Source organism: Plecotus auritus, assembly GCF_963455305.1.
Source record: "Plecotus auritus genome assembly, chromosome: X".
NCBI classification, from domain to species: Eukaryota; Metazoa; Chordata; class Mammalia; order Chiroptera; family Vespertilionidae; genus Plecotus; species Plecotus auritus.
The window spans coordinates 57,113,669-57,130,474 of NC_137784.1; the positions used below are offsets into that span (position 1 = coordinate 57,113,669).

General features: G+C 45.2%; 1 protein-coding gene across 3 annotated transcripts in view; it reads left to right on the forward strand.

Moving 5' to 3' along the window:
• Window positions 1–16,806, forward strand: part of NHSL2 (NHS like 2) — a gene marked incomplete at its 5' end in the record, with an annotated part of 402,898 nt that overhangs the window by 311,206 nt on the left and 74,886 nt on the right. For 2 of the 3 annotated variants that reach the window (XM_080653230.1, XM_080653229.1), the window contains one exon: window positions 6,767–6,809. The exons of the other annotated variant lie outside the window; for it this stretch is intronic. In XM_080653230.1, coding sequence (XP_080509356.1) covers window positions 6,767–6,809 — 43 coding nt within the window. Of the gene's footprint in view, window positions 1–6,766; window positions 6,810–16,806 lie in introns of those variants that run through there. 3 annotated transcript variants of the gene reach the window in all.

Here is a 16,806-nt window from a genome sequence, read left to right on the forward strand (position 1 = left end):
ACAATGTTTATAATAAGGAATAACATACAAAAGGCACGATACAAAAGTGTATCTATGCTGAGCTTTAGAAATCCTATAGAAAGTATGTCTACACATGAGCAAGAACTGAAAGGGAATTGTGGAAAAAGGAAAACTTGATTTATTGCGGGTGGCAGGCTTGTTGGTGAATTTTTCTTTCTCTTAGACTTCCATTAATGTTGTTCTAATATTGTTTGTGCAGTAAAAAATAAAACCATTAACATATAGAACAATTACACTGGCAAATCATTCTATCAAGCTGAGAGACCAAATCATATCATTTCCCTGAGCCAGCAAACACACTTGAAAAACATAAATGCAAAAGTAGAAGCAGCCACAGGGAATAAGGTGTGTGGATTTCATGTAGTTGGCCTCAGGTTTGAATCCAAGTTCTGAACCTTACTTTGGTCCTTTGGGGAAAGTATTCCACCACTGTATCCTCAGTTTCTTCATCTGCAATGTGATAATAACAGTAATAACTATCATCACTTTACAGGGCTGTGACAAGAAGCAAATGATGTAGGAGGTTTTCAAGGGCTTTGTGAGCTATAAAATGCTGCACACCTTCTCAGGGGATATACAGTATACAAATACTTTTAAACCAAAGTATTAGGTACTGTTTGCCACTGTCCCACAGCAGTTGACAACAAAGCTAGGCTGGGCCTGTGCTGCTGGGTGGCTTCAGGTGGCAGCCACCTTGCCTCCTCTGAGTGCTGGGTACCATTGAAATTTGATTAAGCAAGTGAGGTTTTCTGGTTTAGCCATGGTTGGGGACTAATTGGGGAAATGTTGTGGGTTTTTCTCCTCCTTTAAAAATGCTTAAGCTTCGTGGCAAGAAGATTAGAATAATTGATAAAGAACATGGGGAAGACTTCCCCAGCTGCTTGGGTTCTCAGCCAGCCTCAGCTACTTGTGAGCTGTGTGCTTTTAGGGAAGTGACCTAAGCCCTTGGAGCCTCTGCTGCCTCATTGGTCTGCTGGGATTAACAGGACCTACCTCATAGGATGGTTGTGAGAATGACAGGTGCATGTGAGCAAGGAGCACAGTTTGCTGCCATTATTGCTTCAAAGTGTCAGAGTAGGAGGGTCTCTATGGATCACTGATCCAGGGCTTCTCAGCAGGTGCTGAGAAGAGTGTGCAGGGAGTCTTCAGGGATCATAGTGTGTACATATTACTAATTTTTCATGTCAACATTAAACAGCAGACTTCTTTTCTATCATGGTGGAATCCAGGTATTTTAATAAAGGTGAAATGGTGCACTTGGAAACCACTTGTCCCCTACAAACCTTTCATTTTATAGACCCATAGAAGTGAGGTGATGTGCCTAAGGTCACCCAGCCTCAGAGATTAATGTAGGCCACAATCCAGCTGTTCTATCTCACACACACACACACACACACACACACACACACACACACACACACACACACTGCCATCACTACTGGTCAGAGTTGTACTCATGCCATCTGGGATTTCCTCATCACCTCGGTGGAGACATTCTGTGCCACATATCCATGTCCATATGACCATTATCAAGCTGAAAGAAACCAGACAAGGCTCTGACATTGAGAAGAGGCAAAATGATGCTTTAGATGACAAGGAAAGATATCCTTGGTTTGGGGGGGGGGGTGTCCCTGCACACTGACAGGTCACTTCTGCATCCCTCAGGCAGTACTTTCAAACAAGTTAGGCTAATGTGGCCTCCTAACTGACATCTGCATCCCTGTGGAGTACAGGGTCTTTCATGCATCCTTCATCTCTCTCAACAGCAAATTTTCTATTTTGAAAGTCAATAACCTGTCAAATTCTCTAAGAGCACATATGAAGGGACGTGGGGTCCCAAGAGCAGGATGAGGCTTCCAATTGCTCCCTGCCATATGTGTGGAGTGTCTCTGAGTTGCTTCTGGCATTGGAGAGGGTGGCACAGAGCCACCTCCATGAATTCCTTTTGTGGAATTTGTTTGACCTGGAGGTCAAGGGGCAGGGGCTGCTGTTTAGGCTTTAGGCTTGCCTCAGAGAAGGTGTGCACCCTGTGGTGCCACACAGGATGTTAAAAGCACATGCCATCTCTAGCACACGACTCCTTTGAAATATTCTGACCCAGCCTGGGACCCTGCTCCTGCTTTGGGGACCTAGCTCTTGTGGCTTAGCTCCTTACATTTCTGCCCTGGCTTTAACTGTGGAACACTGATGTTCAACCCTCTTTCTTTTCAGACTCTTAACTATCCCACCCCTGTACCATGACTATCTATCTGGACATCTGCCCCAACCTTTGCTTCTGTTACCAGCTCCCTTCTATTCTCTGGGTGCTGCAGGGTCTGGCTTGGAGGATGGGAGCTGTCTGCTCAAGGTAAAGAGCAAAATTGGAAAGGTTAAGATCTCTTTGGGTGGCCACCCAAACCAGAGTCCTAATCCACAGAGCCCAAGGATACACTGCTGGTTCTGAAGGTGAAGCCAATCCCCAACCTCACCATAGTCAGGCCTCCAATCCCCCAAACATGAAGTCTGTGTTGTGGAAACTGACACACACCAACCATTTCCACACCCTAGGGCAGTAGTTTGTCCTGACTCCAGCCAAAGGAACTAAAAAACTTGAAATAGGGGAACAAAAGACAAATATCAGCTGAGACTCTAATTTGATTCTTTCCATCCAAAACAATGTGGCTCTGGTCACACACAATGGCATTTCCTATCATAGCAACAGCAGCCAGTTTCAGCCCAAAGGGACCCAGGTTAGAAGTGGCTTTTGAGGGGAAGACAGACTCAGGCCTGTGGGAGACAGACAAAGGTTGATGGCTGATAAGAGACCAAGTCAAAGGCAGGACCAACAACGTTTTTTGTTTTTTAAATATAGTCCATTTTACCCAGTTCTGGATATTTTCTTAAGATAAATTCTTAGACCCTGATTAAATGTGTAACACATGTCCTTCCAGTAATGTTTCCTTGAATACTTACATTATTAAAGATCAATTGTACTTACAGTATTTTATCCTACTTTTTAATTTATTGGCATATGATAATCATTTTTAACTTTTTAAATTACAGTTGACATTCAATATTATTTTATATCAGTTTCAGGTGTACAGCATAGTGGTTAGACATTTATATAATTTATGAAGTGATCCCCTCAATAAGTCTATTAAATATTATCAACTATATTCCCTATACTGTACTTTACATCCCTGTAACCATTTTGCAACTACCAAATTGTACTTTTCAATCCCTTCACCTTTTTCACCTTTTTCACTCAGTCTCCTAATCCTCTTCCCATCTGGCAACCAGCAGTGTGTTCTATGTAGCTATGAGTCCGTTTCCATTTTGTTTGTTTGTTTATTTTGTTCTTTAGATTCCACATATAAGTGAAATCATACGGTCTTGTTTTTCTCTGACTTATTTCACTTAGTGTAATACCCTCTATGCCCATCCATGCTGTTGCAGATGGTAAGATTTCCTTCTTTTTTTACTGCTGCATAGTATTCCATTATGTAAATGCACCACATCTTTTATCCATTCACCTACTGATGGGCACTTGGGCTGTTTCCATATCTTGGCTATTGTAAATAAAGTGCTATGTACATAGGGGTGCACATATTCTTTCAAATTAGTGTTTTGGGTTTCCTTGGATATACTGGTATACCCAGAGGTGGAATCGCTGGGTCAAATGGCAGTTCTATTTTTAATTTTTTGAGGAAACTCCATACTGCTTTCCACAGTGGTTGCACCAGTCTGCACTCCCACCAACAGTGCACGAGGGATCCCTTTTCTCTACATCCTCACTAACATTTGTTAGGTCCACCACTGTTTTTTAAGGGATGCCTTCCTGAGCCTTAGGCAGAGGGCCAGGAGAGACACTAGAAGACACAGGCCAGTCCCAGGATAGCTTCTATCAAATCAGGCAGCAGTCTAAGCACTTTGCAGATATTATTTACTCATTTGACCCACCCAACAACCTTATGGTATAGGTACTTTTATTACTTCTTAAAGGGCATATATAGATGAGAACCTGTAAATTATGCAATTAATCTATAGATTAAAACCCGAGGCTCAGAGAGTTTAAACAACTTGCCTAAGGGCACACAGGTGAGACTGTGATTTGAGCCCAGACAGTAGGGCTCCGCAGTCTGTCTTCTTTGTCTCTGTGCTAATTTGCCAACGAGAAGGAGCTAAGACTGTCAGGGCATCTTTGCCCTCCACCCACCAGCTGGGCTAAGACTGGACTTCATTCTTTACTAGTAATTAGAGCCATGGCTCTCAACCTGGGGAGATTTAAAACACTGTCAGTGCCTGGACCCTACCACTGAGAAATTCTGGTTTAATTGGTCTGAGATGAAGTCAAGCCAGCAGGGAGTTTGGAGGATAGAGTGAGGAGCAGTTTTTGTGGAAGCTCCTCTACTTAAAACACACAGCATCTGTCCCATCCTGACAACATCTAACTCTCAGGTGTAACTCTGCTTCTCCCTCCAGTGATGACATCTATTTTCTCTCTAACCACAGCCAGATTTCCTGAGAGGTATCTCCACTCCCCTCCCATTTCCCTCCTTAACCTGCTGTGGTCTGGCCCCTGGGAAGCAGGTCTGGTCTCTGGGTTACCCTCTAAGGTTATCCTCTCAGTATTGCCACAGAGAACATTCACTGCTTGGGCCTCAGCCTACTTAAATTCTTGAATGCAGTTGATGATGTCAAACAGTCAGCCCTCTCCCAACACAATGCATTTTCCTTGTTTGCAAATTTCAACTCAGTCTTTATTTATTTATTCCTCACCGGATGATATTTTTCCATTGAGGTTTAGGGAGAGTGGAAGAGAGAGGGAAAGACAGGGAGAAATATCAATGTGAGAGAAACACATCGATTGGTTGACTCCTGCACGCGCCTCAACCAGGGCCTGGGCCAGGGAGGAGCCTGCAACTGAGGTACGTGTCCTTGACCAGAATCGAACCCGGGAACCTTCGGTCTGCAGACTGACACCCTATCCACTGAGCCAAACTGGCTAGGGTTCACCTCAATCTTTTTAGATGGCTTTTTGTACCGAGCCATATAAATATGTTTTGAAGGTTGGGCCTCCAGAGACTCACAGCCCTATCCCTGCCCTTGAGGAGTTTAGTGTGGTCAGTACAGGTGTACAGAACCCTTGAGGCAATAAGGTGGCTCTTCCAGGGGAGGCTCCCAACTCCTTCCCTCAAGCTGCTTCCCTGTCTCTACATCTCTGGGGGGCTGGGAGGGAGCAGTAAAGAGCTCCAGCTAGGACTTTTTTCACTCTGTGAACAAGAACACATTATGGCTCTTTTCCAATCAGAAGATGGTCACTGGGACAAGGCACAACCCTTCCTTCTGTGTTTATTTTGCCATTATGATCATGGGGTCTCTTTGTAAGGAGCTTCTGGCATACATGACTTGTATCCCAGTCCCTTGTCCTTCTAAACACAGAGAAACAAATTTGATGCCCGGTTGGTGTGGCTCAGCAGTTGAGCATCGACCCAGAAACCGAGAGGTCCTTGGTAAGATTCCCAGTCAGGGCATATGCTGGAGTTGCGAGCTTGATCCCCAGTGAGGCGGGGGGGGGGGGGGGGGGCTGCAGGAGGCAGCTGATCAATGATGCTCCTCTCTCATCGATGTTTCTATCTTTCCCTCATCCTCTCTCTCTCTCTCTCTCTCTCTCTCTCTCTCTCTAAAAATCAATAAAAACACATTTTTTTTAAAAAGAAAAGAAACAAATTTGAACAAGGTATATCAGAAATGCTTTAAAGCCAGCAATCTCTCATGCTTTGTACCCTAGGAAATAGGCTTTGCTAGAATCTGTAATACGCCAGTGGGGTCGAGGTTGGAGAAGCAGTGTGGAAGGTCTGCAGGGTTCTCCACCTGATGCCCTAGAGAGCAGGGGTGGACTCCAAATCTCACTATTCTCTCAGTGTTGGACCTTGAGAAGCCCCTTTCCTCTCTGAGACTCAGTTTCCTCCCTTTTTAGTAGGACTCATCATCTCCTCTATGATGAGGATGCTAGGAGATGACCTCTGTGTGCTATAGGCATGATCTCTGCTATAGTAGACACTCACTTGGAGTGCCTGAACTGAATTGCATCCAGCCATAGTGCACTGACTCTTTCCAGGTCAAGTGAGAAAGTGTGTGTGCAAGAGAGACTTGCAAAAAACAAGGCCTATCTCTGTGCACGTCTCTCCTCTGGGAAGGAAGGGGCCCATGCAGTGACAATAGACCAGGGGCTCTGACTCAGACAGCCAGTTCCTGCTCATTTCCCCTCACTGCAGGACAGCAGCTGAGCGGGAGGTCAGCCCTCTGTGGGGCTCTGACTTGGGCCTTTGGCTGAGAACCTTACCCAGAGAAAGATGAGACCAACTCAGAGAGCTCCTCACACTGGTCTGCTGTGACAGGACCCACTGGACCAGTGTGGCTGTGGGCAGGTGGTAGGGTTGGGGAGAAGAGGGAAAGGAGAGAGCGGAAACTCACTTTTGGAGTCCTGCATCACTTTCCCTGGGCTGGACGGCCCAGGAACAACTTCTTGGGGCAACGGAGCATGTGAACAATGAGGCCAAACTGACCCAGCCAGGGAGCTGGAGAACCCGCTGGGGTACCGGGATCAGGAAGAGTGCCTGGGTGTCCACTGAGCAGCCCAGGGAAGGGGTTCAGAACAGCGTGGAGCCCATCAGCTCCCTGCCCTTAGTGAGGGCCCACCACACGCTTCTCCCTTGCATGAAGATTTGCTGGATGTGGAGTCTTGACCATCCCCACAGCTAGGATGGAGAGAGCCGAGTCTGTCCCCCTCTTCTGGAGCCAGGGAGGTGAGTCTTCTTTGGGGTAGGAGGGTCGCTTGCTCAGCGGAGAGGAGAAGGGAAGGAATTAGGGCCTGTTGAGGAGGAGGTATTTTCTGCACCCAGAGCTCTCCTGAGGCAGCCTGGGCTACCTTGGGGGAAGCGGGTACCTCGGTTCTTGAGGTCTGCAAGGAGGGGCAGGCTGGCCGCTTGGCAGAAGTGCTGTGAAATGAATTCAAAATTGGGTGGCTCTGGGGGAGGAAAGGGTGGATGTGATTACATCCCAACCCTGATAAGCTGAGATTCTGAAGGGATAATAAAAGTGACCAAGAAATTGTAAATGTGCATGTCTGTATAAGAAATACTGTATCTCTTATTTTCGATAGTCTTATCATGCCTTCTGAGGTCTTATCCTGTGGATGGTGGAAAATACTGTGCCAATCTTGGTGTTTACCCACCTCCTGGACTGCTGCTAAAATGCTGGGGTGGTTCTTGTTTTGTTTTGTTTTGTTTTGTTTTGTTTTGTTTTGTTTTGTAATACTAAAGCATAGAGGCAGGGAGGAGCAGGAAAGAGGTGGTCATCTGTCCACACGGTTGTTATTAAGGTACCAAATGCCTTCTAATCAAAGTTTAAGCCAGATCAGCTGGCAATAGAGTGGAATCAAGTTCAGGGTCCCTAGCCACACCAGGACCCCTCTCTGCCTTATGTGAAGAGAATAGTGGGGCGGGGGTAGGTGACATTGCAGTTGGATGCCCTGGAAAATGTACTGGAAGCTACAGTTAAGGCTGCAGAGGTAGCTAGTAGGACAGACAGTGAGTCCATGCTGTGTCTCAGAGGTTGTGGTTGGTCCATTGTGGCATGAGTAGGCTCAGAAGGAGTTCGTGAGCTAACATAGTTTGAAAAGCAGATCGATGGGACTGAGAACTAAACACGGTGGGGACCATGTGCTGTTTGGCATAGAGAAGAATCAGAGGAATGTGGCCATTGGTCTTTAGGTATTTGAGGGGCTGTCACAGGATGAAGGGAGTAGATTGGGGCTTGAGGGGAGCTCAGGCAGCAGAGCTGGGGCTTATGGACAAGGAAAACTTTCTAACAGACTTGCCAAGGGCTGCCTTGAAAGGGAGTGAGAGGTCTGGGCGTCTGAGCAGGTTGCCTTTCTCACAGTCACAGGGCAAGCCCTTGAGAAGACCAGGGCAAGTGGGAGCTGGCCTTCCTCTTCTGAGGAGGGAGGGAGGGATGAGGTGCCACTGTCACCTGGTATGCAGGCCTGGCCCACCCTGCAGTGGACTCCCTTCTTCCACCTCCACAGCTAGCACCCTGGCCTGGCACCCCTATCACTCTCCCTCTGACTGGGCTCCCTGCTCCTGCTCTTGCCCCCCTCCAGCCTATTCTCCACTCTTTACCCAGAGCAAGACTTTAAAAAACAGAACTGGCAGCTCAAAATCCTTCAATGGCCGCCCACCACTCACTGATGAAAGCCCAGGCTTCTTTCTCTTCTTTACCACCTCCTTTTTACTCTCTAAAAACAGAGCAGAGATGAGATCTTCTCTCACTATAGCACAGCCCTGACTTTTCATAAATCTATGTCCTAGACAACTGGAAAGGGATATATTTAACCTTCCACCTGGTAGCTTTTAATGAAGGGACTTGCTTTTAGGCACTTGCCTCCTAATGCCACAGGAGACCAGGGCCTTTTCTTTGTTCTCTCCCAGGCCCAAGCTGGCCTCTCCCTCCAGCGGGATGGTGCAGGCTGCTTGGCCTGCCCTCTGTCTCTAGATGAAGGAAGTCTCTGTCCCACCCTGTGGAGTATGCCCCCTCAGCTTTCTTATCTGCAAATACTTGAAAGATTCCTTATGTGCTCCATAGCCGGATAAGTGGGCAGTCGGGTGAGCATAGGTCCAGGTGTTGGCCTTGAACCTGGGCTGGGGGAGGGGAGCCAGGAGAGAAGAAAATCTATTTGCAGAGGTCCAGGGGGTTGGGGAGGTGAGAAGTAATGCTAACTATGATGAGAAGCCCTGTATGTGAAACTTTGCATATACTGCCTCTTGTGATCCTGACAACAATCCCAAGAGGTAGGTACTATTATTACCCATATCATACTCCAGTGAAGAGACTGGGGCTCAGAGCAGTTCAGTGTCTTATACAGCTAGAACATGACGGAACCGGGTTTGAACCCAGGTGCCACCCTCTTTGGGATTTGTGGCAAATCCTAAAGCCAGATTATTTTGCACAGTCCCAGGATGAGTTGGCACTGAGTTTGAAGCAGGTCTGTTGAGCTGGCATCCCTCACTTCTTTGGATATCTTTTGCAAACACTTGAGTCCCTTGCAGGATATTTCCTCACTGCCTACCACCCAGGCCCTGGGCTACCTTGACTTCTGCTCTTAGCTGAGGAGCCCAGCCAAGAAGGTTGATTTTTTTGTTGGTGTTAATCCTCACCCAAGGATATTTTTCCATTGCTCTATAGGTAGAGTGGAAGAGAGGGAGAGAGAGACACATCGATGTGAGAGAGACACATTGAATGGCTGCCTCCTGCATGGACAGGGGCCAAGGATTGAATCTGCAACCCAGGCATATGCCCTTGACTGAGAATTGAACCCAAAACCCTTTGGTACGTGGGGCAATGCTCTAACCACTGTACTACACCGACCAGGGTGAGAAGGTTAATTTTTTAAAAATATATTTTTATTGATTTCAGAGAGGAAGGGAGAGGGAGAGCAATAGAAACATCAATGATGAGAGAGTATCATTGATCAGCTGCCTCCTGCATGCCCCCTACTGAGAATCGAGCCCACAACCTGAGCATGTGCCCTTAACCTGAATCGAACCCAGGACCTTCCAGTCCGCAAGCTAATGCTCTATCCACTGAGCCAAACCAGCTAGGGTGGAAGGTTGATTTTTTGACAGTGTCCCTGTGCTTTCAAGCCTGATGGACTGACTTCTCCCTACCTCTGCTCCCACATTCTATTAATTCTATTCTATTCTGCCTCCCAGATAGCAACTACTGGGACCAGTAGCCTCAAACAATAAGCTATACTATTCTTTCTCCCCTGGCTGTCTCCTGGACTTCTAACGCTAACACCCTCTGTGACCTTAGACAAATCATATCCCTCCTGTGGTTCCAGTTTCCCAAGCTGTAAAGTGGGAAGGTAGGATACTCTGCAAGGGCCTCCAAGTTCTAAAAGCCTGAGATTCCCAAGGTTCTGCCCTCTTCTCCAGCCCATCCTTGTTGCTTTCTCCCCCACAATGTGGAGCATGAATGTTGCCACAGTCACTGGTTTAGAACCCTTTACTGAGCCAAAGAAAGGAAAGCTACATGGAAGTGACTGCCCCTGAGCCAATGAAAAAAGCAGTATAGGTAATAACAACCACAATTGTAAGGCACTTTATTGTTTACTAACTGCTTTCATAGTCAGCGGGGTGGTAGGGAGGAGAACTTTAAGGTGATCTTAATGGTACATGGTACAACTTTAAAGAACATTGAATTACATGTTGAGAAAATGATCCTCGCTTCCTTCTCCTTCCAGCTTTCTGATTACATCAAGGAGAAAGTCTCAGCATGGTGCTATTCTTCAGCTTCTATAATGCTCGCTAATCTTTTGGAACAGTTAGAGCAGGCCTCAGGCTCAAAGACATTGACAGACAGCGATATCTACTTAGAATTTAATTACTCTGTTCTGTTTCCATTGTATTTACTTTTATAGTTACTTTCTATTTCTACTCCTTTTATTTTGTTTTGTTGTTGTTGTTGTTGCCATATAAAATTTAATTTAACATAAATTAATTTCATTTCAAGAAAAAGATTAAATGAATAGTAAGTAGAACCAGTGGGACCCAGATATGGCAAAACTCATCAAAGTGGTACCAAAATGGCTGAAGCTTGGGCAACACTGGAATGTGGCTTTGGTTTAGCATCAAGTTCCTCAGTGTGGCCTATAATGCTGTATGGTCTGCCCTTACTAGTGTCCTGGACTTCACTGTCCCTTCCTTCCCTCTCACACCCTACACCCTTTCAGGCCTGCCAGCTTTTAAGCATGCTGTACCCTCTGTCAGGAATGTCTTCCCCACGTTCCTAGTCCACCGATCAAACCCCAATTTATTCTTTAAGAGTCAGTTTAAAGGGCCTCTCCTCTAGGAAGCTTTCCTTCGGCTAAGCATGAAGTTCATACAGTCTTTCCCATTGCTATAATTATTTGCTTATAAGCCTATACCTTCCACACTATTGGTTTCAAATGGATTTGATAGGAAAAACGAGAGAGAGACGGAGAGAGAGAGAGAGAATGTAACTGCTAGTAAGGCCTGTGCACAGTGACTAGGGCTCTGGGGACTATAGCAGTTCCTGGGATCATTTGGAATGGAGGCTTCCCAGGTGCTGACTCAGAGCCTACATAGGCCACAGAACCAGCCTGGGGATTGCCTCTGGAAGGTTGTTGCAGGTCACATGTAGGAAATTTACTGGGATGCCTTTGGGATCAACACCTGAGGTCTAAGGGAAAGAGGCAGGATTGGTTCTAGGAGGAAGCTGGGCTGTGGCACCATCCTAATGACAGCCTCAGCTGACCCATGAGAAGCTCTGGAGCTGGGTTGGCTCTTCACAGTTGTTCTGAGTTACGATGAGGGGACCAGACATTGGTGCCCCACATGGACCAGTCATTAAATGCAGGCTGCCCCCAGGGAGCACGCATATCAAAAATTTATTTAACTCATTGATGAGGAAATGAACATTGTGGTAAAGCTGATTTTTTTTTAAAAAAATATGAGAGTCTGGCACTTCCTTAAAGAGTTAAACATAGAATTACCATATGATCCTGCAATTCCACTTCCGTGTATAGACCCAAAAGAAGTGAAAACAGGTACTTGAACAGATGCTGGTACCCAAATGTTCATAGCAGCAGTCTTCACAATAGCCCAAAGGTTGGAACGACCCAAATGTCCATCAACAGATGAATTAATAAACAAAATGTGGTATATCCATGCAATGGAATATAATTCAGTTATAAAAGGGAGTGAAGTTCTGATACATGTTACAACATGGATGAACTGAACCTTGGAAACATGTTAAGTGAAAGAAGCCAGTCACAAAAGAATAAATAGTGTATGATTCCTCTTACATGAATTATTTAGAGTAGGCAAATTCATAGGGACAGAAATTAGACTGGAAGTTATCAAGGGCCAGGAGGAGGGGGGAATGGGAAATTACTTAATGTTTCTGTTTGAAGTGGTGAAAATTTTTTGTAAATGGATAGTAGAGATTGTGTACAACAATGTGAACATAATGCCATTAAATTGTACACTTAAAATGATTAAAATGGCAAATTATATATATATATATATATATATATATATATATATATATATATATATATAATATTTACCACAATAAGAAATAATAAAAAAGGGACAGAAACAAAAAGATATGAGAGATTTTGAAAAATGCTGGAATAAGATTTTTTAAAAGTTAGAAACATAACTGGTTAGCTCTAGAGGATAATAAAAGTGTAACTTTTGATGCTATCTTTCCTACTGTACAGAAATAATTTTTATTTCTACCAGAAAAAAATCATTTGCAACTTATCAATCTTCTACAAGGTTATTTTTAACTGTATAGTGGGCCTTAATAAATTGTGAATAATAGTCAAGCAACCACATGGGTGATGCTCTCATATGTTCTTGAAAAGGCACTCTGTAATCTTTTTTGCCTTGTCAAGTTTTAGATAATGTTTCATAACACATGATAAACCACTATTCTCACGTGGACTTCCATGAAAGAACCTTAACTTTAGTTTCAAGATTGACTCTCATGTGGCATTAACATCTTGGTGGCATCTTCTGTGTGGCACCTAGCAAGTGGTAGTCCTGGGTCACTTGTCAGGCCCTCTTCAGTCTATACTGCACATCACCACCACACTGATCTTTCAAAGTACCACTTTCATTGTGTTCCTGCCACACATCGAATTGAAATGACTCTTGGTCTAGCCCACACTTCCCCAACTGGCTCACAGAACCTCTGGAATCTAGCCTGGTTAGAGATTTGGAAAGCTTTCAAATCTCATTGCCCTCAGTCTCAGGCAGGTTGGTCTCTCCTAACTCCTTGTTGTGTTTCAGACCTTTGCTCAGACAGAGACTCTGTAGTCCTGGCCCATCTTTTATACTAATAGGCCTATGGCAGTGTTTCCCAAAGTTCAATCATCCATGTACCACTGTCACAAAATTTTTTATCTGTACTATTTTCTAATTTTAAAAAATTCTACTCCCTTTTAAAAGTTTTTCTTGCCTGAAGCTGCAGGTTTGATATGCCATTTTTAAAAAAGAAAATTCATCTGTATACCACTTTAAATAATGTTTATTTCATACTTGATTATGTTCTAATTGTTTGGTGTCTTCGGCCTGACTTGAGGATGGTAAGTTACTACTGTGGTTTTGATGTCTCACCAGCACTCTGCGCTGACCTAAGCACTTGGCAGGTCCCCACCACGCACCCTTTGGTTGATTGAGTGTTCTATCTTTGGCAGAACACTGATGGCTTTCTCTTGTCCTTTAAGCTGCACAGAAATGTTAAAAGTGCATTCCCTGGTCTCTAGGGACTTATATTCTGGCTGGGGGAACAAAAGCAGGTGTTCTAGGCAAGTCCAACAGACCTAGCTCCCTCTTGGCCACTTCCTACTGTAAACTGAAGGTCATTGGTGCCAATTCAACACCAACAGGAATCCCCAATTTTGGGCGCAGTGAAGAAGGAAACCAGTGCAAACAGTTCAATTGTGATAAAGCCCAGCTGTGAGGTTTGGTGTTTCAGTTGAGCCATGGAAGGGCAGTCTTCAGTCTTTGGTGCAAAGGGAAAGTGTACTCGGAGAGCCACAGCGGAACTGGCTTATATGGGCAGAAGTCCTCCCTGCTCCTGATCCCTGATTGGTCCATCCTCATGCATACAAGGACTCCAAATCCTTGCAGTTTGTTTGGTTCAAAAGGCACTGTCCTGATTGGTCAGAATAGAGTCGTTCTGATTGGTCGGAGCTGTGCAGCTCCAATTGTCTGGGGAAAGTCTCAGTCCTATTGGTTGGACTAGGACTTCAGGAACTCTTTTATAAGGACTGGCTCAGATGGTAGCAACACAGTGCAGGCAGGAAGTTCAGTTCAGGCTTCTCCCTGTAGTGCAGTTTGTGTGAAAGGTCCCTGTGTAGTAATGGCTGTTAGGCTCTATGTGTGTGTTTTTATTGTTTTTTAATTTGAGCCAAGTTAGGCACCATGAGCTCTTCTTAGCAGCCATCTTCTTTCTCAAGGTCCACACTACTATGCTACCTTGAATAAGAAGCCTCCCTACCCCTCAGGTTCCTTATCAAGGAAATGAAAATAATAATGATAATACCTATATTGCCTACTTCATAGAATGGATGAGAGGGTACAATGATGAGAGCTGTGTAAATGCTTTGTAAACAAGAAAATTATATCCATATTTTAGTTAAATGATTCCATGAAGATTAAATAACAGTACAAGGTGGCCAAATAAAGAATGTCACAAGGCACTTTCCCAAGTCCAGATGAGTCATTGTGATATTCACTTACTAATGGATGGAAGGATTCCAGAAGTATTACTTAGATGGATCATGAAGCATGAGCAGAAGTTCAATAAAGGATGAGGGAAGGGGTGGCATATCTAGATGTGGAGCATGGGGGGAGCAAATCCAATAAGGGAAAAAAGATGGACACCTGCTTAGGGCTGTTGAGGAGCTCAATTGGACTACCCAGAAGAAAGTGTGAAGAGGCAGTGGGAGAAATGGCGAGGTGAGGCCTCCGGTGCCAGACTAAAGTGCTGGGCCTTCCAGATATGGGAAGTCACCCACAGCTCTTAAACTGAGCTGGGTGTGAGGAAAGCAAACTTTAGAATGCAGATTGGACTTCTTGTTCTCTTCATAATTTATTTACCACTTATGTGTTTTAAATTAAATACAGACTCGTTAAACAAAAATATTCAAAAACTAGAGGCCCAGTGCATGAAATTTGTGCATTGGGGGGGGTGTCCCTCAGCCTGGCCTGCACCCTCTCCAATCTGGGACCCCTCTCGCAATCTGGGACTGCTGGCTCCTAACCGCTTGCCTGCCTTCCTGCCTGATCACCCCTAACCACTCTACATGCCAGCCTGATTGCCCCATTACTGCTCCTCTGCCAGCCTGATTGATGCCTAACTGCTCCCCTGCCAGCCCAATCGCCCCAACTGCCCTCCCTTGCTGGCCTGGTCACCCCCAACTGCCCTCCCCTGCTAGCCTGATCTCACCCCTAACTGCCCTCCCCTGTTGGCCTGATGGCCCCCAACTGTCCTCCCCTGTAGGCCTGGTTGCCCCCAACTGCCCTCCCCTGCAGGCCTGGTCACCCCTAACTGCTATCCCTTGCCAGCCTGGTCACACCCAGCTGCCCTCCCCTGCCAGCCTAGTCACCCCTAACTGCCCTCCCCTACTGGCCTGATCTCACCCCCAACTGCCCTCCCCTGCCAGCTCAGTTGCCCCCAACTGCCCTCCCCTGCAGGCCTGGTACCCCCAACTTCCCTCCCCTGCAGGCCATCTTGTGGCCCCCATCTTGTGGCCGCCATCTTGTGGCCGCCATCTTGTGGCCGCCATCTTGTGGCCGCCATCTTGTGGCCGCCATCTTGTGGCCGCCATCTTGTGGCCGCCACCTAGGCTTTTATTAGTATAGAAGATTTAGAGTAAATAATGAAAGTCCACCTTTAACCCCCCTTCCGCTTCTACAGCCCTCCCTAATTTCAGTATATTTCAAAGACTACACACTGTTATCAGCACACTGTGACTCATTCCAGATATTTTCCTATGAATATGCCTATGTGTGTGTGCATATCTTTTTATATAAATGGTTCTATTATACATTTTGTACAGAGCCTTGATTTTTTTAAACTATATATGTCTATGGAAATCTTTCTATGCTAAAATATCTCCTTTTGAATAGCTGTATAGCATTCCTCAGTAAGAATATACCACAATTTATTTAAAGAATCCCCTATTGATGAAGATTTTTGCAATTAAGTTTGCTTTTTACTTATAGTGTTTAAATGTATGCACATGGCAAAAGAAATTTAACAGTATAAAAGAATATTTACTGAAAAAAGCAATCCTCCTGCCTACCCTTTACTCCCACCCCCACCCCCACTTTAACAGCTCCTTTCTCAAGAGGCAACCACAGATACCAGTTTCTTGTATGTCCTTCCAGGTGTATGCATATACAAAAGTGTGTGAGAGTATACGTGTGTATGTAGAGATGGGGGGGGAGGGGTAGAGCAAGAACGTTTCATATCAGCACATATTCTAGCTACATGTTTCTTCTTAATGGCTGCAGTGTATTCCATTGTGTGGCTGAACCACAATGTATCTCACCTATCTTCTGAAGGGGGTGATTGCCAGTATTTTGCCATTACACATAGTACTACAATGTATATCTTTGTTCATTTATTTTTATATGAAACTTATCTCTAGTATAAGTACCTAGAACTATAGAAGTGGCATTGTTGGGTAAAAAGGGATGTGCACTTAAATTTTTCATAGATAATACCAAATTACCCTCTAAAGAAGTTGCCCCACTAACCATGTATGAGAGTACTTGTTCCTCTATATTCTCTCTCCCCATGATGGCACGTAATAAAACTTTTTCACCTGTGCTGAGGAAACAGCGTGAAAACCTGAGGAGATGGGGTGGGAGTGCAGTCAGGGAAGTCCCAGTGTTTATCCATGGGTAACATTGAGGCTCTCATAACAGCCCAGTGGTGGATGTAACCCACAAAAGAAATTCTTTTGGTTCTTGCCACCCTCTTCCAGCTTCACTCAGAACCTCTTCTGTACCTCCTTATGTTTATCACCAGCTAGGACCCAGAGGCTGGATGCCATACTACCAGAGAGTGAGGCCTCCAGCAACATGTATTTTTACCCCCTTGTTCCCACATTCATGGGCGCAAGCACGCACGCGCATGCATACACACACACACACACACACACACACACACACACACACACACACACACCAAAAAGAT